The sequence below is a fragment of the Equus quagga genome, chromosome 16 (genome assembly GCF_021613505.1).
Source record: "Equus quagga isolate Etosha38 chromosome 16, UCLA_HA_Equagga_1.0, whole genome shotgun sequence".
Lineage (NCBI taxonomy): Eukaryota > Metazoa > Chordata > Mammalia > Perissodactyla > Equidae > Equus > Equus quagga.
This window is the reverse complement of record NC_060282.1, coordinates 1,316,829-1,340,129: the sequence shown is the minus strand read 5'-3', so window position 1 is coordinate 1,340,129 and position 23,301 is coordinate 1,316,829. Positions and strand designations below refer to the sequence as shown.

Below are 23,301 nucleotides of genomic sequence, written 5' to 3'. Positions count from 1 at the left end.
CGTGAAGATGGCTTTCCGCAAGGCCTACTCTATCAAGGACAAGCTGCAGGCCATCGAGCGCGTCAAGGGCGGCGAGCGGCAGGCCAGCGTGTGCCGCGACTTTGGCGTGCCCGGCGGCACGCTGCGCGGCTGGCTCAAGGACGAGCCCAAGCTGCGCTGGTTCCTGGAGCAGCTGGGCGGCGAGGTGGGCACGCAGCGCAAGAAGATGCGGCTGGCCAACGAGGAGGAGATCGACCGCGCCGTCTACTCGTGGTTCCTGGCGCTGCGCCAGCACGGCGTGCCGCTGTCGGGGCCGCTCATCCAGGCGCAGGCCGAGGCCTTCGCGCGCCAGATCTACGGGCCGGAGTGCACCTTCAAGGCCAGCCACGGCTGGTTCTGGCGCTGGCAGAAGCGCCACGGCATCTCCAGCCAGCGCATCTACGGCGAGGCCGAGACCCCGGCCGCGGGCCCCGCGGCGGGTCCGCCGGTCAAGCAGGAATCCGCGCAGCCTCCTGGCGCCAGCCCCCTGCCCGACCGCGGCCCGGCCCAGCCGCCCCCCGCCGAGGGCGGCTACGGCGACGAGCAGATCTACAACGCCAACGTCACCGGTCTCTACTGGAAGCTGCTTCCGGAGCAGGCCGCGCCCCTGGGCACGGGGGACCCCGGCGCGGGGTACTGCGGCCGCCGCTGGCGGGGCGACAGGGTGACGGTGCTGCTGGCCGCTAACCTGACTGGCAGCCACAAGCTGAAGCCGCTGGTCATCGGGCAGCTCCCGGACCCACCTAGCTTGCGCCACCACAACCAGGACAAGTTCCCGGCCTCCTATCGCTACAGCCCAGACGCCTGGCTCAGTCGCCCACTTCTGCGGGGCTGGTTCTTCGAGGAGTTCGTCCCGGGCGTCAGGCGCTACCTGCGCCGCAGCTGCCTGCAGCAGAAGGCTGTCCTGCTGGTCGCTCACCCGCCCTGCCCGAGCCCAGCGGCCAGGATACCCACCCTGGAGGAAAGCGAGGAGACCCCCAGGCGGTGTCGGCCTGAGCCCCTCGGCGCCCCGGAGGAGCTGCAGACCCCGGACGGGGCTGTGCGAGTGCTGTTCCTGTCCAAGGGCAGCAGCCGGCCGCACATCCCTGCCCCACTGGAGCAGGGGGTGGTGGCTGCCTTCAAGCAGCTATACAAGCGGGAGCTGCTGCGGCTGGCTGTGTCCTGCGCTGGGGGGTCCCCACTGGACTTCATGCGCAGCTTCATGCTTAAGGACATGCTCTACTTGGCCGGCCTCTCCTGGGATCTGGTACAGGCAGGCAGCATCGAGCGCTGCTGGCTGCTGGGCTTGCGGGCAGCCTTTGAGCCCCGGCTAGCTGAGGAGTGTGCTGGGCAGCTGGCCGGCCAGGCCGAGGAGGCTGCCGAGCACAGCAGGGTGCTCAGCGACCTCACGCACCTGGCAGCCCTGGCCTACAAGCGCCTGGCACCCGAGGAGGTGGCCGAGTGGCTGCACCTGGATGATGATGGGGGGCTGCCCGACAGCTGCAGAGAGGAGGCAGGCCCCGGCCGGCCCCCTGCGCTGGCCCCCGTGGCCCCTCTGCCCCTAGCCAGCCTACCCTCTGTCATGAGGGGCGGAGAGGAGGAGGAGGCCGCCGTGCCCACCGCTGGGGAGGCTGTTCGGGGTCTTGAGACTGCTCTGCGATGGCTGGAGAGCCAGGACCCCCGGGAGGTGGGGCCACTGAAGCTGGTGCAGCTGCGCTCACTTATCAGCATGGCCCGAAGGCTAGGGGGCATCGGGCCTTCTCTGGCAGTCCCTGACGATGGGGTGTGACCAAGCCTGCCTGAGGGGCCCCCCAAGCGGCCTTTCTCCTGCTGCACTTGGAGGGAGGGGACACACACAGTCTCCCCATCTCCACGCCTCCCCTCTCCTGGGGTGACCCACCCCATGGCTCAGGGAGTTACAGAGGTTGAAGCCCAGCCTCTCTTGGAGAGGCTCTGTTGGTGAGAGTCATCCCGCTCCACGGTTGCCAGTCTCCTTTGGGGGAGCTGGGAGAGGGGCCCGGGTTCAGGTTTCTCCGCCCTGGGCAAGCACACGCATGGGGTCTGCGGTCTTTGCAGGGTTCCCTCCCACACATGCCTGGCATGCATGCCACAGCTCTTATCAGAGAACAGTTTGCTGGGTGCCCGCCCTGGCCCCTGTGGGGCTGAGGCTTCCAGCCCCGAGCCTGTCCGCACTTCCTGCCGCCCAGCCAGTGGCCCGTGACTTGCACTGGACGAGGGCCCAGCACCCCCATCTGTCTGGAGCCCTGGTGCCGTGTGTTTCCCGAACCACAGCCCTGAGATCATCTCAGTGGGGAAGCACACCACTCGGTTTTGGTTTTTAGTTCATTAAATCATTTTTACAGATACTCTTCAGGGGTCCAGGGTGGTGTCTCAGTCCCCAGCCTGGGGCTGGTCTCAGAGGCTGGCTCGGGTCTTCAAGGCTGGCTCTGTGGGCTGGGAAGGGAGGATGGTGCCCAGCCCTTGGGGCCTCCAGAGGTTCTGGATGCAGCAGGGAGTGTAGACTTCTGTTCCACCCAGATTTTTAATTTTCCTTAAGAAAATTCCATCTGAGCAGCTCTCTTATTCTTTGGGGTTGGCGAGCAGTTGTACTTGGGCCCTGGTGATTGACCAATGACTGGACAAGCTCCCTGGACTCTCCTACCAGCCAGAGCCCACTTTGTCCAGCCCCAGGGCCTGGAGCCATCTCATCTACCCAGGAGCAGGCCCGCAGCACAGACAGCCGTGCCGGGACGATCCTGCAGTGCCTTAGCACCCCTCCAAGGCTCCTCCTGCCGGGGCCTGCCCCCGAGGCTTCCCCACCTCTCCTGGCACTGCCCAGGGTCTGGCTGAGGAGCTGCTTCCTGCGGCCCCGGGAATTGGGCTTCTGGGCAGCACGGGAGGAAAGGGCTCGGGTGTTACTGTCCAGCTCTAGATTCAGCATCCCTTTGGTGGTCTGAGGCCAAGAGATGCCCGTGCCTCCCCAGGGGGCTGCCTTTGCAGAGATGCTGCCCAGAGCCCTCATGAGGGGCAGTGGGCCAGGTTTGGGCCCTGCCTGCCTCTCGGCTGTCTCCCGCATCCTCACCAGTGCTGTGTCCTCTAGTGGTCCAGGACTGCATAGGCTGCAGAAGGCGATGCATTCATGAGAGGGTTGGCCTTGCGCTAGCTGGAGGGAGCCCCCAGCAATTTCCACACGCATCCAAGAACATGAACTGTTCCTTGGAAGTGCTCCTAGTCGAAAAAACATATATGTATATGTATTTGACTTTTTTTTTTCCGACATAAATATGTATCTCAAATCTGAAAGCCAAGGGAAGGTGTGGAGAATGTGGAGAAGAGGAGCGAGGCTTGGCTAGCCAGGCCTAGGGCAGCAACCGTCAGCCGTGCCTGCTGGGGCCCAGCTGGCACCTCCTCTTCCAGCCTTCTTGAGCCTGGACACCTAAAGGAGCCTTTGGCAGTCAGGCTGGCCCTGGGTCTCTAAGCCAAGCAGCTGGCAGGGTCTTTAGGAAGTCCAGCTGATGGCAACCCAGGGCTGGGAGCTCCTGGTCCTGATGGCCAGTCTGCCTGCAGGGGTGTTTGGAGAGGCAGACCAGGGCCTAGGTGGGCTCCAAGTGACGGTGTGCTGGGGCCTGACACATGGCCCAGGGTGGCCTCTGGTAGTGACCTTTCAGGCTTCAACAGCACTGCCCCTCTTGCCATGGTTTCCCTCTCGAGTCCTCCTTCCGGGTCTACCCCTCTGTGGGCCTGGGCAGGGGAGGCTGGAGTTGGTATTGAGACCCGATGTCAGGAACAGGACCTCTCACCTGCCTCTCCGAGCGATTTCACGTCATACCAACCCCCTCCCCTCTGGGGAACGGAGGCTGCACACCAGGAGATGGCTCTGGCTTGTCCCCGTGGGCCTGGAAGGGCACTGTACAAACAAGGCAGAGAACAGGCCAGCCTGGGGCCTTGAGGAGCTAGTTAGAGTGCCTGTCAAGTGTGGGTCTAGGGGGAGCTGCTGGGCCTCTAACAGTGTCTTCTCCCTAGAGCCTAGGGGCGCTGGTGTCCTGTGCATGCCACGGGGCGGAGGCTGCAGGCCCCTGACACACGGAGATGGCTGCTCCGCCAGGATGCCTGGCCCTGAGGGCAGCCCCAGCAACACGTCGAATCCTTGTGATCCCTGGGCCCCATCCCAGTTCTGCCAGTGCCTCACAGTCACCCACTTCCCTGGGCTCAGCTCAGTGGGAAATCACGGGGCGGCCTGGCCAGAGTCTTCCCCAGAGAGACCCCAGTTTGTCTCTGCAGGAGAACAGCTCAAGTGGTCCCAGTGGGGCGCCGGCCTTCCCTGCGGTTGCCCGCTGGGCCCAGGGCCTTGTAGCATGCCCCTGGTTTGTGCTAATGGGAGTGATGGTGGACGGCACTGGGGGAGGGCTATGAGCTGAGGCCCTGGAATTCCTGCAGCAGCCATTGTCTGCCTGCCGACTGCTGGGCACTGGAACTGGCTTTCTTGCCCTGGAGGGCACACCTTTAAAGGGTGTGGGGACCACCACAGACTGGGAGCTGCTCAGGGACGCAGCCGCTGGCCTCTCCCCGTCCTGTTCTCAGCCCTTTGACGAATACTCAAGGTCACTGTTCTTCAAAAAGTGGTCCTTAGTCAGTCGGGGTCATTGTCGGAGCTCAGCCAGTAGGCTTGGCAGTGAGCCAGGGCAGGGAAGGCACTGAGGATGGAAAGATTGAGGGTGCAGGCTTCTACTAAAACCACCCCCGATCTGTGAGTCTAGGGGGATGAGACCAGGCTGCAGCAGTCAGAGAAGTGTGGCCCTGCCCAGGGGGCTGCACACTTGGGAAGTGACCGTCTCCCACGCCACTTGGGCTGCGGGGGAAATACCAGAGTGTGGTGTGAGGAAGGGCAGTGCCCTCAAGCTCAGGGGCCATCCTCCAGGGACCCCCAGCCCATTGGCAGAGTGCAAGAGGGGACTGCTGTGCAGAGCCCTGTTTGTTCCCAGCCCAAGGGTGCCACGGGTGTGGCCTGACTCCAGAAGCATGTCCTTGAGAGGACTGTGGGCTTGCAAGGTACATGCTCTGTTGAGGGGCCCTTTCACCCCCAACCTCGCTGATGGCGGAGTTCACCTGGTCAGATGGCCTGATGCGCTTTATAATAAAGGTTGAACGTGTCGACTTCATATGCGTCCCCGTTCTAAAGTCTTATTTTTGTAACTCTTGATCCAGTACACCTCATAACTTGAAAAGGTGGAGAGGATAAAAATGGACAACACTGATGAAGTAAGAAACCATTCTCATGTTCAGCAGTTTCTTGAAAAAGTAATTGTAGCGTTGCAAGGTAAGGTGAAGAGACTTGGCTGCGACCCTGACTCCCCGCAGCTGCCCTTCTGAGGCCGGGCCCTCTTGAAACAACATGTCTTATCACAGGCCATCACCATCTGGGGCACAGCTGCCCCTCTGGCTGCCCCTCCAGCTTGGCTGGGAGCTCACCGAGGCACCTCTCATTCAGGGAGTGGCCTGCTTGGGGCAGGGCTGGGCTTCTGCCCAGCTGAGCCCACCCTGGTCCCCAGGGGTTCTGTTAGAAGATGCATGGCTGGGACCTCTGACATCCAGCTGAGGGTGAGGTTGGGTGCAGGGGAAGCCGGTGATCCTGCCCCTGCAGAGTTCTCAGGTGATGGGGACATATGGCCCTCTGCCCAAACACCACCTGCACCCCTCCAGCTCTGAGGTCTGAGCCCAACGTCCCAGGCCTTGGCTGAGATGTGCTTCCAGGCACTTGGAATTTGGTTAAATACTGGGCACTCCGTGCTATAGGACAGCATCTTTACTTCTGTTTCACAGATAAAGATACAAGATGTAGAAATGGACTCAGGCTAACCCTTCCAACAAGCAGAGAGGCCGGAGTCAGATCAAGCAATCACCAGCGGAGGACGGGCCAGCCTGTCAAGCTTGCAGAGGCCAGGCAGGAAGAGGGTGGGGGTGGGAGGCCCGGGGGATGGGCCAACCTAGGGGCTGGCTGGGTGGGTCGAAGGCAGACCGCCAGGGAGGGCAGCTCTGGGCAGATGGGCAAGGAGGGAGTGGCAGGGTGGGTGCGCAGCTGGGGGGAGGGGAGCAAGGAGCAGCACTGCGGCATGGTGAGGCCCAGATGGGAGACAATCTGCCCCAGGTCGCACAGCTGGTAGGTGGCAGAGGGGAACTGGCCCCAAGCCTCTGTCCACCGCGTGGCTGGCAGTCTCAGGAGCCACTGGTGGAAGCGAGGGGCCAGCACTCTGGGGCCTGCGTAGGATGGGGAGGCCCCAGTGAGCCTTCAGGCAGTGCCCAGGACAGAGCTGCAGGCGGCCCGCCCCCAACCTAAAGACCCTATGGCCTTGCTTTGGGCCCCAAGTTCCCGGCTTTCCTCGCCCACTGGTCCGTTCACAGACATGCGAAGAGCCAAGTCCTGCAATTACAGGCCCCTCCAGGACCTGACCCAGGGAAGCGTCAGGCGCCAGCTCCACCTGCCACTTGCCAGGAGCCGAGGGCCTGGGGGACGGGGCCCACACCAGCCGCAGCCAGGGCTGTGTTCCCGGGCTGGCCAGGGCCCATCCTCCCAGACCTGGAGCAGCTCCTCCCCTGGCCTGCTGCTGCCCGCAGCACTGCAGAGGACCCCACGGCCCTCTGCTCTGTGGGCTCCTCAGCCGCTCTCTCTGGGGCTGGCAGGGCCAGGGCCCAGCTCCCTCTGGGGGCCCCACCCCACAGCAGGCTTCACTCCATATGTCCCTGTGCCCCCGAGCTGAGATGAGGGAGCAGGTCTGGCTGCAATCAGACAGTGTCAGAAGGGCCCCCCAGCTGCTTTTGTTGCCAGCCGCTCAAGTCCTCCCTCAACCAACCAGCAGATCACACGGGGCACCAGACCAACAGTGCCACACACGGGCCCTCAGAGACCACATCACGCCTTCCAGTGGGCCAACACCACAGTGCCTTCTGTCCCACAGCAGGTGGGGAGTCCCCCCTCACGAAGGGGTCCCCTCCCATTTACTGTGCAACCGGGAGGCTCCTGCAGGTTAGAGAGAACCGCAGTCCTCCGGGATGGGCCAGGGAAGGAGGGACTGGGAGTGGGCGGGCTGTTCTGGGGGCTGTGGTCGTTGTCTAGCACCTGTGCCTCACTTCCTGCTGAGCTCCCGGGCCCGGCAGGTGGCGGCCTCCACTGCACTCATGGTGGCTGCCCGAAGCCCGCCCTGCTCCAGGGCGTGGAGCCCGTAGATGGTGGTGCCACCAGGCGTGCACACGTCCGTCCGCAGCTGAGCCGGGTGCTGCCCCTTCTGCAGCAGCATCTTGGCTGTCCCCTGGGCAGAGCGGCATTGGGGGCTGATGATTCAGGGGGCGGGCAGCCCCTTCTCCAGCTCAGCCCCACCCTGTGTAGTCTGCTTCGCCATGTATCCCCCAGATCTTGGCCCAAGCTTCTCAGGCCTGCTGTTTCCCTTCCCACAGCTCCCAGGAGGCAGATGGACCCACCCCCTTTCACACGCTCCCCTGGGGCCACCCTCACTCACCAGCAGGGTCTGGGCAGCAATGCGGTGGGCCAAGCCACTGGGCATGCCCATCTTGACAGCACCTTCGGCCAGGGCCTCAGAGAAGGTGCATACCTGTAGGAGAGGGGACAGAGGGTATCAAAGCCAACACTCCGCTGTACACAGCACCCAGCCTGGAGAAGGCTTGGAACCCTCAGAACAAGGCCCAGAACACCAGCCACCAGTCCAGGGCCCAGGGCGGAGGCCTGAGCCCAGAGGTCTGACTGGAGCACTCCTGGGCCTCAAGGGCCAGGAAGACAGTGATGTGGAGAGAGCACAGCTCACGGGCAGCCCGGGGACCAAGCCGCTGGGTCCTGAGGTCAGGGGCTGCAGGGACCTGGAAAGGCCCGGCTTTGCTGAGGGCTGGCCTGTGGGGGCAGGGCCGGGGATGAGACAACACTCACGAAGGCCACGCCACTGCCACTGAGGCCGGTGTGAATGTCCACGTGGGCCTCGGGCACCTCCTCGCACTGCCCGCAGGCCTCCAGCAGGGTCTGCAGAAGCTTGACCTCGCTGCTCCCAGCATGGCGGCCCCGTGCCATCACCACGGCCCCCTCTTGGACCACGCAGGGCAGGTTGGGCGAGACCCGGAGTACCCGTGCAGTCGTGGGCAGCAGCTAGCCAGAGAGAGGCTGCAGTCAGGGAGCCTGTGGTATCGGCCCTGCCAGGCAGGCACATGCCTCAGCCAGCTGCAGTCTCCCTTCCCTGCTTCCCAGGCGTGGTGCGAGGAGGAACCCCAACCCCAGCTCTCTGGCTACCTGGCCACCTCTGCAGGCTGGCTGGGAGGCTGTCTGCCACCTGTCCCACCCAACCTGGTTTTCTGAAGGGCTGAGCCTAGGCTGGGGCCAGTCTGGGATGGCAAGGGGTGGGAAACCGAGTCTGGCTATTAGAGCCTACTCCGCGGTCAGAGCTTCAGCCCCCACCTCACCTCCACACGCCACTCACCTCCTCCAGGGTGCTCAGAGAGACCCCAGCAGCCACAGACACCAAGATGTGCTCAGCGGTGACCACAGGGGCCACCTCTGCCAGGACGGCTGGCAGGATGTGAGGCTTGGTGGCAAAGAAGATGAGTGAGCAGCTCTGCAGCACCTCCTGGTTCGAGTGGGTGGTCTGGCAGCCCAGAGCCTGCACCGGGAGCGCCAGGGCCAGGGCTGGGGGTAAGTGTGGCATCCTCCCAGACCACGGCCCTTCCTGCTGGAGACGATCCTGCACTCCCAGGGGTCTTATGGGTCTCTCCCATTGCAAATACCCGTACCACCCCACTCCCAATGTCCAAGACTCACCCACACCACCCATTCTTGCTCAGGACCCAACCAGGCACCTCATAGGGCCCCGTGATGTCAGCACCTGTGAGCCTCAGATACCAGCGAGTGCCCATGACCATCCCTGCCCACCCCAACACATGCACACACAAGTGCACATATGCACACACACACACACACTTGTGTGTGCTGGTTCACATACACTCACACACACACACCCCTTTACTCTGCCCTGTCCTTCCACGACTCTGCCTTTCCTTCTGGCCTTTGACCTCCCCTTCCCAAGCCCAGCGCAGCCCAGCCCAGCCCATCTAAAAACTTTAGCTAAATACCCTTCCCTGGCCCCAAGAAGTGTCTCAGAGGGACAGGAGCCAAGAGCCACCCTGGGCCCCTGGGGGAAGCCTCAACCCAGAAGAGCTGGGCCCCAGCTCACCCGGAAGTGGCAGAGGTTCCTGTCAGTTGGTGCACTGGCCAGCACGTGCTGAGCTTCCACTTTCCCTGGAGAGAAAGGCAAAGGCAGGGAAGTCGGTGAGGAGGTGGGGTGGAGGAAGAGTCAGCCTGGCCTGCCCCTGACTGAGCCACCCTGGGCCGTCCTGGCCCGGGCTGGCCTGAGGCTCTGCAAGAACCCAAGTGCTCGGCAGGGCTGCTCCCTGCAGCTAGGAACAGTCGATCAGACCCACTGGATTCTACTCAGCAGTCGCTGCCACCCACCTGCTGCTGCTGAGTCCAGAGGCCCTGCTGGACACAGGGGCCAGGAGCTTGCTTCGTCTACTGAGGACACAGATCCCAGGGAGCTCTGCCTCCTCTGGGGACAGGAAGGCTGGGGAGGGGGGCATGGTGGGGAGGGAGGCCCAATGAGGGCTGAGCTTTCCCAGGAGCAGGATATGTCTGTGCTGGGACGTCCAAGCAGAGACTAAGGGCCCATTTGGTAGAAATCATCTGTGTTTGTGGGCTACAAGGCTGGGGAGATTAGACTTCTGTGAGGTCTAACAGGAAGGCAGAAATGCATCCCACAACCTGAACATAGAGTGGATGAATCATGACAGGGATGGCTGCCGTGCACTGCCTACACACACCAGTACTGTGCTGCTCAACACTGAATCCGTACAGCCCTGGAGGGAGGTGATACTGCCAGGTTTCACAAGTAAAATACCTGAGACAGTAAAGTATTTTTGCAGTAAACTGTTTTCTGATCCCTCTGGATCTTGACATACGGCTGAAGGCAGAAAGCCAGCCTATAGTCTACACATAAAGGTTTCTAAATACTGTGGAGTAGAATTAGGCCAGCATTACCATTCCCTGCTGTAAACCAGCAGTTCTCAACCAGCAACGATTCCCCAAGCCCCGCCCCCTGCCCCCAGGGGACATGTGGCAGCGCCTGGAGAGATTTTTGGCTGTCACAACTGAGGGGTGCTACTGACATCTAGTGGGGAGAGGCCAGATGTGAAGGATGCAGAATTATCCGGCCCCAAATGTCCATATTACCGAGGTTGAAAAATCCTGCAGCATGCCACCAGGAGTGGAGCTGGCATACAAATAGGAAAAAGACTTGGAGGCTCAGAGAGGTCAAGCAAGTGGGCCAAGGCATGAGGCCAGAAAGTTGGCAGGAGATCCCACGCTCTAAGCTAGTGCTGCCCAACAGAAAATACCATTCGAGCCATATGTGTAACTTTACATTTTCTAGTAGTCACTTTAAACAAGTGAGAAGAAACAGGTGAAGTTAACCGCAATATATTTTATTTAATCTAATCCAACATAGCAAAAATATTATCCTTCCAACATGTGATCAGTATTAAAAATTACTAGGATGCGTTAGTTTCTTTTTGTGTGTGTGTGCTTAATCTTTCAAATCCGACGTATATTTTGTTGTACACACACAGCACATCTGAATTCGGACCAGACACATTTCAAGCGCCCAATGGCCATCTGTGGCTCGTGGCTACTGTAAGGACAACCGGCTCTAAGCCAATGCACGCACATCCCCTCCTCCTGTGCTCTCAGAGGGAAACAGAGCCCGGGGTAAGAGTCCGCCATCTGCCCTGGCACACGCCCGCCTGGCCCTGCTCCACCCCGGGGACCCGGCGCGGAGGGCCCTCGCTCCTCGCCCAGGATTCTGCGGAATTCACCCTTCCGGGCAGGTGGGTCCGTCCCTCCCACACCGGGCCGGTGTTGGACGCCCGCTAGCTCCCAGGTCCGGGCACCCCACGCGCCCCACGGCCGCGGCACCCACCGGCTCGGATGAGGCCTTGCGCGATGGCCTCCGCCATGCGCCCCGCGCCCACGAAGCCCACGCGCCCAGGGCTCGGCCCCGCCGCCGCTGCCATCTTGCCGCGTCGCTACCGCACCGCCCCCCGCCCCCGGCCGCGCCCAGCGCCCTCGGCCCACCAATGGGCTACGGTCTTCCCGCCCCCGTCCTCGTCGATTGGCTGCCAGGACCGCACGCTCCGCCCCCTCCTGTCCGGGCTCCGCGCTCTAACGCATGCTAAGCATTGGGCCCCGCCCTCTCGCTGCTCATTGGTCCGAGAGGGTCGACTTGACTCTGGTGGGCGTGACGCGTCGCGGGGGCGGGGCGCAATCTGAGGATGGGTCCTGTGCGGAGGGCGACGAGACCCAAGGGAGGACTACGGCCACGTGTGATCAGATCCTGATTTTCCAGAGGGCAGCTTGAGAGGCTCCATTCAAAGGCGAAGGGTCGGAAGGGGTAGGGGCTCCTGTGACGCCGTCCCGGAGATCGGTGCCCAGAGCGCGCCTGCTGGGTGACCGTCGCGGGGACGCTGCAGAGTCCAGAGACCACTGATTGGTGGTCCCTGGGCAGCTGAGCTTCCAGGAGGGTGCCATCCGCCCTGCTTCTGATGAAAGACCGACAGGCAGGATCCGGACTGTGGCCAGGTCAGGTCAGGTGCTGGGAAGTGGAGCCCCGCCAGCCTCAGGCGGGTCTCTCTGGGTGGGAGCAGCATTCAGAGCGCCCTGGTTCTCCATTTGGGGCCTGGGAGTGGTCTCAGGTGGGAAGGACAGGGCTGCCTGGTCACGGCGTGTGGTCAGCTCTTCCCTAAGCCACAGCAGGTCCAGGTGTCCAGGTGACAGCATAAAATTAACACTGCCAGTGAAATGTGAGCAAGGATCTATCGCTTTTCTTTTTTTTAAATGTTATATTTACTTGTAACACATTTTTTCTCCTGTCTTATTATTACTTTCGTGTGTGTGTGAGGAATATTTGCCCTGAGCCAACATCCGTTGCCAATCTTCCCGTATTTTGTAGGTAGATGACTCCACAGCATGGCTGATGAGTGGAGTAGGTCTGAACCTGGGATCCGAACCCACGAACCCTGGGCTACCAAAGCGGAGTGCATGTAACCGTAATCACTCAGCCATGGGGTCTGCCCTCACTTTTCTGTATTAAAGAAGTTTCTCCAGCAGCCTGGATGCTGGTTGCTGTGGGCCTCAGGGAGCTGTGGGGAGGAGGCAGGAGAGGCCTTCCTGGGACCTGGGACCCCAGCAAAGATCTGGCCCCTCGTGTTGGCCCTTGGGAAGATGGAGCGCTTGGCTACCACCAGGGGCCATCTTACAGACTGACGGGGGAGGGGGGGGGTGGGCGGGGTGTGCTTGTAATTTTTAATGGACATGGGAAAAATAAAGCTTGAACACCTGAGGGTGTAGTTTTTAAGACTGCATTTTAAAGATGTTTTGTTTTCTTCTTCAAAACTCTGACATGTTCTAAGCTCTTCAATAATAAATTCCATTCATTCAACACTGCCCCTGCAGGGTGTGGGCCCTACTCTGGGCCAGGGATGAAAGCCACACAGCAGGGGAGCGGATGGCTGAACCCCCACCCCGAGGACCTGCATTCTGTCTAGGACAGCCCCTGTACAGTGAACACACACACACAGAGGACAACACAGGGGGTGGCTAAAGACACACGATTTGTGTCCTGCCTCATGTGTCCAGGCCTCTCTGCTCTGTGCTGGGCCTCCTTCCCTCTGTTGTCACCTGCTGATCCAAGCTCCAGCTCAGACACCACCCCTTCCACCCGCTCCCTGAACCCGACATGGGCAGAGCCTTCATTCACAAAGGGTCCTGGAGCCCCCAAGTCCTGGGCAGGAGGGGGCTCCTAGGTGTTTTTAGACAAATCGGCAATCGCCCACCACAGGGTGCTCAGAGGGCAAAGCCCACCTCAGCTGAGACCTAAGAGGTGGGAAGCCCCTCTCAGAAGGGTGGGGGCCAGCCCCTGGGGAGGCTGGAGGATAAACCTCTCAGCTTGCCACAGAGAAAGTGGGTGGTGACAAATGCAGTATGAGGTCAGCTGGGCTCAGGGACAGAGGTTGGGACTCGTGCCTGGCACAGGGAAGACAGCCAATACCGCTTGAATAAATGAAGGAATGAATGTGGCAGGCGGGTCTGTGGTCAGAGAGAGCTGGGAGTCATCCACGTGAAGTGACAAAGGGGACCCAGGAGAGAGGGGCCCCAAGAAGAGGCAGGCCCAAGGCTGAGTCCCAGGGCCAGGGAAGGTGCCTGGGTCCTGGGTAAGGGGGGTCAGTGAGCTCTGGCCTGGGGGTTTTGGAGCTGGGCACTCCTGGGTCCACACCCCAGCACTGACTGACTGGCCAGGGGACCTGTCAGTCAACCTATCCAGACTCTGCTGTCTTCCTGTTGAGAATGAGGAGGCCCATGCTGCTCACCTCCCTACCCAGCAGACCCTCCTGTGCAGCACCTGTTACTGTCCCCATGGGTGACGGGAAGGCTGGGCTCCATCACCCAAGTTGCCACCTGAGGGCTAGGGAGATAAGGGGCCAAACCTGACTCAGCTCTCTCGTGGGGTCCCAGGGGAGGCTGAGCTACCCAATCACCACCCTCCCGAGATCCATCCACATGTCCACTCAGCCTGGGCAAATCCAGTCCCAGCATGTTTCCTCAAAGTCCTGGGGCTGAGCAGTGAAGCCCAGGGGACCTCAGGCCTACACATGGCCCTTCCACCCCAGGGACAGTTGGCCATTCTGTCCTAGCAGCTCTTGGGGGCTGAGCAGTCAGCAGGGGGATGGTGGGCCCTGGGGTTGGCCAGGGTCAGGGTGGCAGTGCCTGCATGTGGGGGACCACTGGCACAGAGCTGCCGGGGCCAGGCCTGTGAAAATGCACTTTATTGGCTCCCAAGGAGTAGGAGAGCGGGATCAGAAGGGGACACATCAGGACCCAGGGACTGGCACTGGGTAATGAGGTGTCTGGCCTGGTCAGGCCTTGGTTTCCCTGAGGACAGACATGACTGGTGGCCCTGCTGGACAGCTGCCTGGAGCCACCCTGGTAGAGGGGGTGGAACGTGGGCCAGGCTGCTGGGCAGCGCCCTCGACTCTGGCAGGGTCTGAGCATAGTTGCTACTGGGCTCTGCTAGCTGAGGGGCCCCTGGGGCCTTGGGGGGGTAAGCCGGCGCTGCTCCCGCCACTGTGCTTCATTTCCGGGCCTGCTCGTAGTTGTCGGTGAACCAGGCACAGGTCTCCTTCACAGCTGCAGACGTGGGCAGGTGAGGGGTGGTGGCAGGTAAAGGCTGGGGCTGCACTGACCTCCATTGGAGGTGGGGAGGGTGAGGGCCCAAGGGACACAGGGCAGTCACCCCCTGTGTCCTGCCTCCCTGATGAGGGTGTAGAGACCAAACCTGCAGGGCGTCCACTGCCAGCTGGCAGTAGAGAAGCTGAGGCCTAGGGAGGGGCAGTGGTGGCCCAAAGCCAAGGAGGGGCCAAGAGATCCTGAGGAATAGGGGTGGGGGGCCCTGGGAGGGACAGAGGGCTCACCCTGCTTGAAGGGTGTGAACCGGAAGTCAGGCAGGTAGGCCCGCAGCTTGCCGTTACTGGCTGTCTTCTTAAACTGCCCGTCTGACTTGGTTGTATCAAACTGGGTGCCCGGTCAAGGCCATAGCGGAAGGGGCAGCTGCTCCCCCAGCCTGCCCTTGAACCACCTCTGCCTTTCCCAGGGGAGCCTCAGGGAGAGAGCAGCAGATATCGCCCCCCGCCCCACCAGCTGCCAGGGTGAGTGCCACCGGGTGCGTCAGACCCGCAGTCCCTGTGCAGGAAGGCCCACGGTGCCACTGGGAGCCAAAGGATACAGTGACGTCACCATGGAAGTCCATGGCCTCCACCACAGCCTCGGCTGCCTCCTGGATGGAGACCTCATCCTCCTCGCCCACTGTGGGAATGAGGGCCCCACGGCCAGGTCAGGCCTCCTCCGCCTAGCCGCATGCCGCCCAGCCCAACAGATGTTCCCGCTCTGCCTTCAGCCACTCTCAGGCCAGACATAGGTCCTGCCCTGCTGTGGTGGGGGTCAGGGCCACAGGGTGCCCACCTGAGAGGATGATGGGTTCCACCTCATTGTACTCTCGAAGGACCCAGATGAAGAGCCGGGCCAGGTCCTAGAGGTCAGACAGGCAGGGTCAAAGGCTACAAATTACAGGCCAAATAGGGGCACAAGTCACCTCTTCCAAGTGCCCCTGCTCAGTAGGGGCACAGCCCAGGACCAACTGGGGACAGGGGTCCCTCCCTTTGGGCAGTCCTTGGCCAGCTGAGCCTCACCAGACGGAGTCCTTCCTCCTGCTGAGCTCAGAGCTGTACTCAGAGACTCCCGGGGGGCCAGGAGCCTACAGGGACTCAGCGAGGACCAGCGACTGTTCCTCCAGGGGCTCGGCCTGGACCCTCACCCCCTCCCAGGATCCCTCATGCTTCTTCACAGACAGCATGCAAGGCCCAGGGAGACAACTGTGCACCGTCCTGCACGAACCAGTGAGTAGATGAACTGTCTCCGCGGCTTCCCTGTACCCCACACCGTCAGGGCTGAGCCACTGCCTGCAGATTCAGGGAGGGGGCGGGGGTCAGAGGGGGCTGTGCCAGCCGCCACCCCCTCCTCCCAGCTACCTCCCAGGGACCCCATCAGGTGGGTAACCTGGCTGAGGGTGCTGGGTGGCGGGCACTCACTCTTGGCCAGGTGCACCTTGTGGATGAGGCCGGGCAGCACGTGGCCGTCCTCGATGTTGAAGTTGTCATGGGGCCCGAAGACGTTGGTGGGGATGACAGCAGTGAAGGTGCAGCCATGCTGCTGGAAGTAGGCCCTACAGAGGCGCAGCATCTCCTCCGGGCCTGCCCTGGACCACTGAGCCCACCCTACCCCACCCCGGCCTCTGACAGGTGGAAAAAAGAGGCCAACAAGGAAGGGAGAAGAAGCCTGCTGGGGTACCCACTGGGCCCCACTCCCCGCCCCCGAGGGGCTCGGGCGCTCCTCCCGCATTCCTGGCTGGCCTCAGCTGGGCCCGCGCGAAGACCTGTTCTGCACGTCGATCATCCTCTTGGCATAGGAGTAGCCAAAATTGCTGCTGTGCGGAGGCCCATTGTGGATCTGCGGGAGCAGAGGAAGCGCTGCTTCCGGGCCCGCCCCTGCCCCGGCCAGGCCCCGCCTCGCCTCGCCCCGCCCCGCCCCTCACCATGGTCTCGTCGATAGGATAGGTGGTCTTGTCAGGGAAGATGCAGGTGGACAGGCAGGAGACCACCTTTCGCGCGCCCACCTCAAAAGCCGAGTGCAGGACGTTGTCGTTGATGTGCACGTTTTTCCTCTGCGGGGGCGGGGCAGGTTCAGGCCCCTCCAGGAAGGACCCCAGCCCCTACTTGCTTCCAGGGAAAAAAGCCCGGACACACCCCGGCCCGTCCAAAGCAGGCGGTACTGAGCTGGCTCCTCCTAACTGCTCCCCGGGACAAGGCGGAGCCGCCCAGCACAGGCTTTCCAGAAACCAGTGCCCGCTCCTGGCCTGTTAACTCCTCAGCAGGCAGTCCCCTCCCCAGGGCTGTAGGAGGGTCCCGGCCTGCCTTCCCGGAGGCTGGGGGAGGGCCCTGGAGGAGAGGACCACACCCGTCAGTCAGGGCTAGGTCCACCTACAGGGGCTGCTGAGGCCAGGGCAGGTAGTGCACTCCGGGCCAAATCTGGCCCTGGAGCAAGGGTGGAGAGGAGGGGCCCTCCGCTGCCCACCCCGAGGAGCTCACCCTGGCTCTACTGCCCAGTAGCAGTGAAGCCTTGGCCAGCCCCACCCCTACCCCGGCCCTTCCCCTTCTGGAAATTGGACATGAGATGGCCAGGGCATTTGGACTGCTCTGGGGAGGGGAGAGGTGGTGGCTGGGCAGCCTGCTAGGAAGGTTGCAACTGGGACAAGAACGGCCCTGAGGTAACAGGGGACCCTGGGCAGAACCTGGTCTGAGCCTCTGCCACCCAGTGCCCTATGCAGGGCCAAACCACACCAAGGCCAGTTGCACAGAGATGCTGGGGCCAATCCTCTGGGGTACAGCCCAGCAGGGGCAAGGCTACGGGCAGAGCCCTACTCTCCTCGAGCCCCTCACTCCATTTCCCCCATCCCCCTAGAACCCAGTTCACACCTCTGCACCCTGGAGTGCACGGTGGACCTGGCTCAATGTGCAGCTGGACTAGCACAGGTCCTAGAAGCAGATGGTTCTGGAGACCCAGAGGGCTCAAGGGGCAGGAACCAGCCCCAGGTCACACAGTGAACACTGGATTCTCTCAGCTTCTCCAACCTACTGGTCAGCTCCGTGGCTTTTCCTATTGGGCTAAATGCCCCAGGCCCACCAACATGCTTCCCTGCCCACAGACCAAGTGTGGGTCACTGGGGGCCCCTCAGGGGCTGCCCTCGCCAGGCTGTGCCAAGCCCTGACCCTCAGGGACTTCCTGGGCTCGAACATAAGCTGGTGAAGGTGGCCAGGAAGTTCCTAGAACCCTGGCTCCTGGCTCCCAGTGCTCGTTGGGGCCCCCCGACTTACCCAGAAGTCTAAATTGTATTTGATATTCCGGAACAGGCCCCCCACCATTGCAGCAAGATGGATGACATGCGTGGGCCGGACTTTTTCAAATAGGGCTCGGGTCTGTGCAGCATCCCTAGGGGGAGCCAAGCCGTCAGGGGCTCTTTGGAGGCCTGAGGGAACTAGGACCCTGGGGTTGGGGCACCGGGGGCAGGAGCTGAGCAGGGCTGGTGGCAGAAGGGACAGCCAAAAGGGAAAGTGGCCAATTCAGGCACTGGTCTGAGGAGGGTGTGTGCTTCCAGGAAGACATGGGAGGATGTTTGCCCAGGAGCAGAGCTGTGCACACCAGGCCAGGCTGGTCACCTGGCAGGGAGGGCCCAGGCATGCAGCCACTAGGTTCAGGGGACAGGCCTACCCAAAGCTCTCAGTCTGGAGAGGGCATTGGCAGGGGTGCACCGGGGATGGGCCCACTCACGTGAGATCAGCGTCCTTGGAGGAGACGAACACCCAGTCCTCTCCAGGCAGCCTGGCCCCATCAGCTACCACCTTCTGGATGGCTCTGCCCACCAGCCCAGAGCTCCCTGTCACTAAGATCCGCATGGACCCCTGGGGCTCACCCATGTTGGCTGCACCTGTAGGGCCAAATGGTGTGAGGCTGAGGCCATCATGTCCCCATCCATCAGAAACCAATTCCCCTGAGACGTCACTGCCTGGGGTCACTGCGCTTAGCACTGGGCCCCACAACAACTGTCCAAGGCCTGGCCCCAGGCTCCCTGGGGCAAGTGGTACAGGATGAGGCCTCCAGGGAGGGGAGATGGCCTCCTGGGGACCAGAGAGATCCAGCTGACCTGAGACATCTCCTCCTCCCAGCCACATTCCCTAGGGAGCACTCGGCCTAAAGCTCCACAGGGTCCTTGGGGCTACCACCCATCCCAGTGAGCTTGATTGCAACTCTGCCCTGCAGACCCAATCCACAACCCCCACCGGGCCAAGAAAGGGTACTTTCAGCTCCCCTTTGGCTGACAAGAGGGGAGACAGATAACCTTGGGGCTGGGGGCTCCTGGCTCAGATCGTTAGGGCTGCTTCCAGCCAAAGCCCATATGCTACAGAGGAGAAAGGACCGACGCCTGTGTTTGCAGCCGGGTGCCCACCCGCGGCCGGCTGGTCCCCGAGAGTCTTTGCGAGCCTGGTCCTACTGGGCAGGTCGCGCTTCGGGCTCAGAACTGGACAGGCCTTGGGGCAGCACCCCCTCGCCCCCGAGGACCCCATCCTGGGGGCTGGAAATCTGATCCGGCAGCTACAGGACAGCTCTGCCGCCTCTCCCGCAGGGCCCCAAGGCCAGCCCCGTCGGGAGGGGGCCCTGCCCAGACATCTGCTGCTCCCGATCGCGGGGACAGCCCAGCAGCAGCCCCGTGGGGAGACCCCACTGCGGCCGGTCCCTTCCCACGCCCCCAGGATCCCCGCACGCCTCACGGCTCTTTGGCTGTCACCGAGCACCCAGTGCCCAGGCACGGGTCGCCAGATCGCGCCGCCGTGGGGTCCCCTTGGTGCCCCGCGCCCTCTCGCCCTTGCCCGGTCCCACCTGCCCGAGGTCCGGAGAGCCACTTCCGGCACTGGCGGAGCCTCCAGCCACGCTTGGGGCCAGGTAGAGGGGGCGGCCCCTCCCGCAGCACTCTGGGAAATGGAGTCCTCGCGAGGCTTCCCGGGCGCTGCTGGGCAGTAGAGTCCGGGGCCGCGCAGCATCCTGGGAAATGTAGTTCTCGCCAGCTCTATGTCCGCTGGGCGGGTCCCGGAGGCCGATCTAGGAGCTGTGGTCTCAGGGTCCTCGGACCACGACCTCCTTAACCCAAACGAGGCGCAGGGCATGAGCTCCTGCTGGGGAGGGTGGAAGGATGGAGAGCTGGGGAGGCCGCCATCCCTGAGACCTCCTAACCTCGGGAAGGCAGAGCGGGAGCTCCCCGCCCACGGCGGGCACTCGGCTGAGCCGGCGGGACAGCGGGCTCGGTGGGCTCCCGCGCTGCCGCCCGCAGGCCCGGGGGTGACGGGGCGCCGTGTCCAGGAGGGAAAGGCCTCTCGGCCTCCCTACACGGTCTCCTCCCCGCGGCCCACTGGCCGAGGCAGTCACCAGGCCGGACTCGGGTGGGGCGTAGACGGCACCGGGACGGGGGCGCAGCCGCAAAGGGCGTGGCCACAGCGGCAGCGGGGAGTTGGGGCCGCCTTTGTAATCAGCGGACCGCGGAGGGGGCTTCCAGCAGGGGAGCATCGGCTCAGAAGCTGCCCTTGGGGGAATGGAGCCAGGGGCGCCGCCAAGAAGTCAGGATGGGGACCCCGGAGAGGGCCTGGGGGCGTCCATTCGGTCTGAGCCCAGAGAAGGGACTGGCACTCTGAGGGGGCTGGGGGTAAGCAGGAAGGAGGCATTGGCCAGCAAGTCTCCCTTCTGGGGCTGTTCGCCCTCTTGACTCCCCTCCATCCCCTCTGATACAACTTTATGAGCCCCTAGATTGTGAAGGTATACGCGTGCGTACTCGGTCCGCACAGCCACAGCCGAGAGTGGGCCATTGTCAACCCCTTGTACAGATGAGGAAACTGAGGCTCGAAGGCCTGAGATAGCTCTCCAGACTCACACGGCAGGCGATGGCAGAGCGACAGGAGCCGGTCAGTCGGTAGCTCCCTCAGGTTCTGGGTCGGTCTCTGTCCTGCGGTCTGTCGGGGCCTCTCCTCCTCATCCCTGGGACCTTGACCATCTTCTGTCTGGGAGTTTGTTTGACCAGATGTCCTGCCATCACGTCTCAAGCTGCATCTCAAACTGCCTCCCTTGGGCCCTTCTGTGAGTGGCGGTGCCATCCCCCCACGGCGAGGCCTGCCCTGCCCTCGCTGGGATACGTTGCAGCTTTGAGGAGAAAGGCAGGGCCTCGCTGCTCGCTGCTCAGAGCGCTGTCCTCCTCCTACTGGGGAGGCTGGCGACAGGACTGCCCCTTCCCTTGGTGAGAGTTCACAGGGGCCCGCGTGCCTTCTATCTAAATGTAAGTATTTGAAAGCAATCGACCAAGCCAACAAACTGGTAAATAAAATGGGCTCTGCCCTCCTACCTGACGACATGTTATTATGAAAGTACATTTCATAATTATAAAACTCAAAAATATCCCTAAGGCTATGGTTTTATATGAATGGAAATCAGCAAACTATCAGATTACTGAATGTAGTTATGACTACTCGCTTCCAGGTGCTGTGGTGACAGGCAGGCAGGGTTAGTTAATAAAATAAAGACCCCATAATTCCCAAATTGTTATATATTCATCTCAAACAATTTAGTTTTCTTGTCTTCATTTCAGAAAAATTACTAATTATGTTGTTATAATCAAAATGTCTCACATAATTTGTATTCTACTGACTGTAATGCCAAATTAGACAATCTTTCTTAAGTACTTTTTCATTTTTTTTGTACTTTTCATTGTACTTTTTCATTTTTTTTGTTTTTTAATTTGGTTCAGTTTGGAGAAACTACTTTGCTGAGGCAGTGGCAACTGGAATTGTCAATAAAATCCATAAAGCAGTACTCAGATTCAGAAGCAAACCATGGATTTTTATATATTACCTCCCCACATTGCATTTTATAATTTATCAGTATTGCAGAAAATATTAGCAAATATTTTAATTTCAATTTAAAATCATCACTCTTACAGAGCGCCATTCACCATCTCTTACTGCAATATAGTATTTCTTAAGTTCTTTCACATTTTTCATGCTAGAATGTTACAAAGAAAACCAAAAAAAGCAGAATGACACAATTCATTTACAACTCTCTTTAATTGGCATTACACCTTAATCTACAACAGCCAGAAAATAATTTATATTAAAATTACTTTGAGGATTATTTTTGTGAAAGTTTCTTCCTTAGTAGTCATACAAACATTTTTGTTTCTCCTTGTTTCAATTTTGCATGTTTTATTGGAATATTACTCTTGTGTATTTCGTGTGCAGTTTCTTTCAATTTAGAAAAAGATTTTCTCTAAAATTAAAGAAATATATTTTTAAATCCTTTTGAAATGGAATTGTCAATCTTAGCTCTGTGTGGGGTTTGGATAAGCTTTTACAAACGTCATTAATGACCAGTAACAGTTCATACCCAATAACTGAAGAGTGCAAATTCAAGATGGATCTTATTTTCAGGAAAGACAATTGGTTCTTCATTTGAGCACCTTCTGTTGCTTCCCTTCTCTCTTTTAGAGCTTCTCAAACCCTGTCAACATTAAATTTAATCTTTTAACAGCATTTAGTCACTGTTTCCATACTGTGGCCAAGGCAAGGAGAGGTTCAAGGTCAAAACTGGCCCATATTTCATCAGATGTTCCATCTTTGGGCTAAATCAAAAAATATCATATGTAATTTTGAGTTGTTTTAAGGAACGTCATCAATCTCATTGCAACTGAGGCCACATCTCTTAGGGACAAATGGAAATGATGCTTCATAAATGACACAGATAATACATCTAGTTTTTCTAGATGTATTTCTAGAACAAGCCTAAATTCTGGCTTGTTCATCTTTTTCTCGAGCAACCATTTTAGCTCCATTTTCATGGACTTACCTTCAACAATCTTCTAAATCAGTGCATAAAATTTAAGGTTTTTTAAAAAAAGTTTTTCACTTAAGTCAAAGCCTGTATTATATTACCAAGAGTAAAATCAGTGAAATACTCATTAATTTCCACTTTTTTGTTTTCATTTTTGGAAGTTCATCAATATCAATAATAAATGTTAGTTGTTCAACACGAATTGGCCCCAGGCACAATCTAATGAAATGTCCTTATAACAGTTGCTGGGTTTTGTCTATGCACCTTATGTCCAGCCATGGATGTGAGCACGGCTGGCTCACTCTCTCTTGTCTTTTATTTAGGGTGGCGTCTGTTTCAAGGACTGAGAGGGTGCAGAGCAAAGGACTATCAAGTAACAGCAAAACACATAAATGCACCAGTTTATATTTCTTTTAAAAATCAGGCATTTATACCTCACACCCATTAGGATGGCTTCTATCAAAAAGACAGAAAATAACAAGTGTTGACAAAGTTGTGGAGACACCCAGAGCCACTGTGCACTGCTGGTGGGGATGTAATGGGCTGTGGCTGCTATTACCATAAGACCCAGAAATCCTGCTTCTGGGTGACCCCAAAGAATTGAAAGCAGGGACTCAGATATCTGTTCATAACAGCAATATTTACAATAGCCAAAAAGTGGGAGGTCTTTTCCTTAATTAAAAAAAGAAAGTCATTTGTGACTTCTGACTTAAAGCAAGATGAAAATCACCCCCTCAACATTTGTGAACTATTGGGGTGGGAGGCAGGAGGGACAGAAGGAGAGGGCTTGGACCTCAAAAACACAAATTTCATCTCGAAAATCAGAACCCAAAAGGATGGAATGTTAGCCCACATTGAAAACCCACCAAAAAGTCTTTTTAAGCCAGACTGCTTTTTCCAGAGTGGCTACACCATTATACATTCCCACCAGCTATACTTGGTTTTTACAATTAACCCGAGAGTCCTTTTCGTTTGTGAAGTGAGCTTTCTCTTCCCTCATACTGATGTTGTATATTCCCTTAGTCTTACTTCTGCTTGTAATGCTTTCTCGTCTGTCCTTTCCTCTGGCGGTGCACTTGCGATTGGGCACTTTGTCTCCTCGGCGTTAGAAGGTCTAGGTCCCTTTGTCAGCTTTGCAGGAGTTCTCTTTACAACATTGTAAATGCCGCATA

The 23,301-nt window shown here is 59.4% G+C and overlaps 3 protein-coding genes across 7 annotated transcripts in view; 1 reads left to right on the top strand and 2 right to left on the bottom strand.

Annotated features, from left to right (window-relative positions):
• Positions 1–5,156, top strand: part of TIGD5 (tigger transposable element derived 5) — a 10,348-nt gene extending 5,192 nt beyond the window's left edge. Inside the window, exon 2 of the mRNA XM_046642490.1 lies at positions 8–5,156. Coding sequence (XP_046498446.1) covers positions 8–1,786 — 1,779 coding nt within the window. The 3' untranslated portion in view covers positions 1,787–5,156. The remainder of the gene's footprint in view (positions 1–7) is intronic.
• A 629-nt stretch (positions 5,157–5,785) lies between these two features.
• PYCR3 (pyrroline-5-carboxylate reductase 3) lies at positions 5,786–12,026 on the bottom strand. Of its 3 annotated transcripts, none has more exons than XM_046641806.1 (7): positions 11,019–12,026; positions 9,222–9,286; positions 8,472–8,651; positions 7,931–8,143; positions 7,509–7,601; positions 7,112–7,323; positions 5,786–6,252 (listed from the first exon to the last, which is right to left on the bottom strand). In XM_046641806.1, exons 1-7 carry the CDS (start codon positions 11,110–11,112, stop codon positions 5,982–5,984), a joined length of 1,128 nt encoding a protein of 375 aa, XP_046497762.1. In that variant the 5' UTR covers positions 11,113–12,026; the 3' UTR covers positions 5,786–5,981. The 3 variants fall into 3 exon arrangements, with proteins under 3 accessions (XP_046497762.1, XP_046497764.1, XP_046497763.1); XM_046641807.1 differs by having other exon boundaries at positions 6,117–6,252; positions 7,112–7,301; positions 11,019–12,021; XM_046641808.1 differs by lacking the exon at positions 7,112–7,323 and having other exon boundaries at positions 6,069–6,252; positions 11,019–12,021.
• Positions 12,027–13,905: 1,879 nt separating this feature from the next.
• GFUS (GDP-L-fucose synthase) lies at positions 13,906–19,261 on the bottom strand. Of its 3 annotated transcripts, none has more exons than XM_046641816.1 (11): positions 19,142–19,261; positions 18,035–18,191; positions 17,581–17,695; positions 16,242–16,370; positions 16,083–16,156; positions 15,739–15,872; positions 15,545–15,609; positions 15,113–15,179; positions 14,877–14,956; positions 14,566–14,665; positions 13,906–14,281 (listed from the first exon to the last, which is right to left on the bottom strand). In XM_046641816.1, exons 2-11 carry the CDS (start codon positions 18,178–18,180, stop codon positions 14,226–14,228), a joined length of 966 nt encoding a protein of 321 aa, XP_046497772.1. In that variant the 5' UTR covers positions 18,181–18,191; positions 19,142–19,261; the 3' UTR covers positions 13,906–14,225. The 3 variants fall into 3 exon arrangements, with proteins under 3 accessions (XP_046497772.1, XP_046497773.1, XP_046497771.1); XM_046641817.1 differs by lacking the exon at positions 19,142–19,261 and adding an exon at positions 19,033–19,121; XM_046641815.1 differs by lacking the exon at positions 19,142–19,261 and adding an exon at positions 18,711–19,002.
• Positions 19,262–23,301: the final 4,040 nt, after the last annotated feature.

Excerpts from the sequence above, each read along its gene's own strand:
- PYCR3 (XM_046641806.1), bottom strand. The coding sequence starts at position 11,112 with ATGGCAGCGGCGGCGGGGCCGAGCCCTGGGCGCGTGGGCTTCGTGGGC. Across the intron at positions 9,287-11,018 it reads GCAAGGCCTCATCCGAGCCG|GGAAAGTGGAAGCTCAGCAC; the intron begins GTGGGTGCCGCG and ends CTTTCTCTCCAG. Across the intron at positions 8,144-8,471 it reads CTCTGAGCACCCTGGAGGAG|CTGCTGCCCACGACTGCACG; the intron begins GTGAGTGGCGTG and ends CTCTCTGGCTAG.
- GFUS (XM_046641815.1), bottom strand. The coding sequence starts at position 18,828 with ATGGGGTCCTCGGGGGCGAGGGGGTGCTGCCCCAAGGCCTGTCCAGTT. Across the intron at positions 17,696-18,034 it reads TCCAAGGACGCTGATCTCAC|GGATGCTGCACAGACCCGAG; the intron begins GTGAGTGGGCCC and ends GGCTCCCCCTAG. Across the intron at positions 14,957-15,112 it reads GGAACCCATCATCCTCTCAG|TGGGCGAGGAGGATGAGGTC; the intron begins GTGGGCACCCTG and ends TCATTCCCACAG.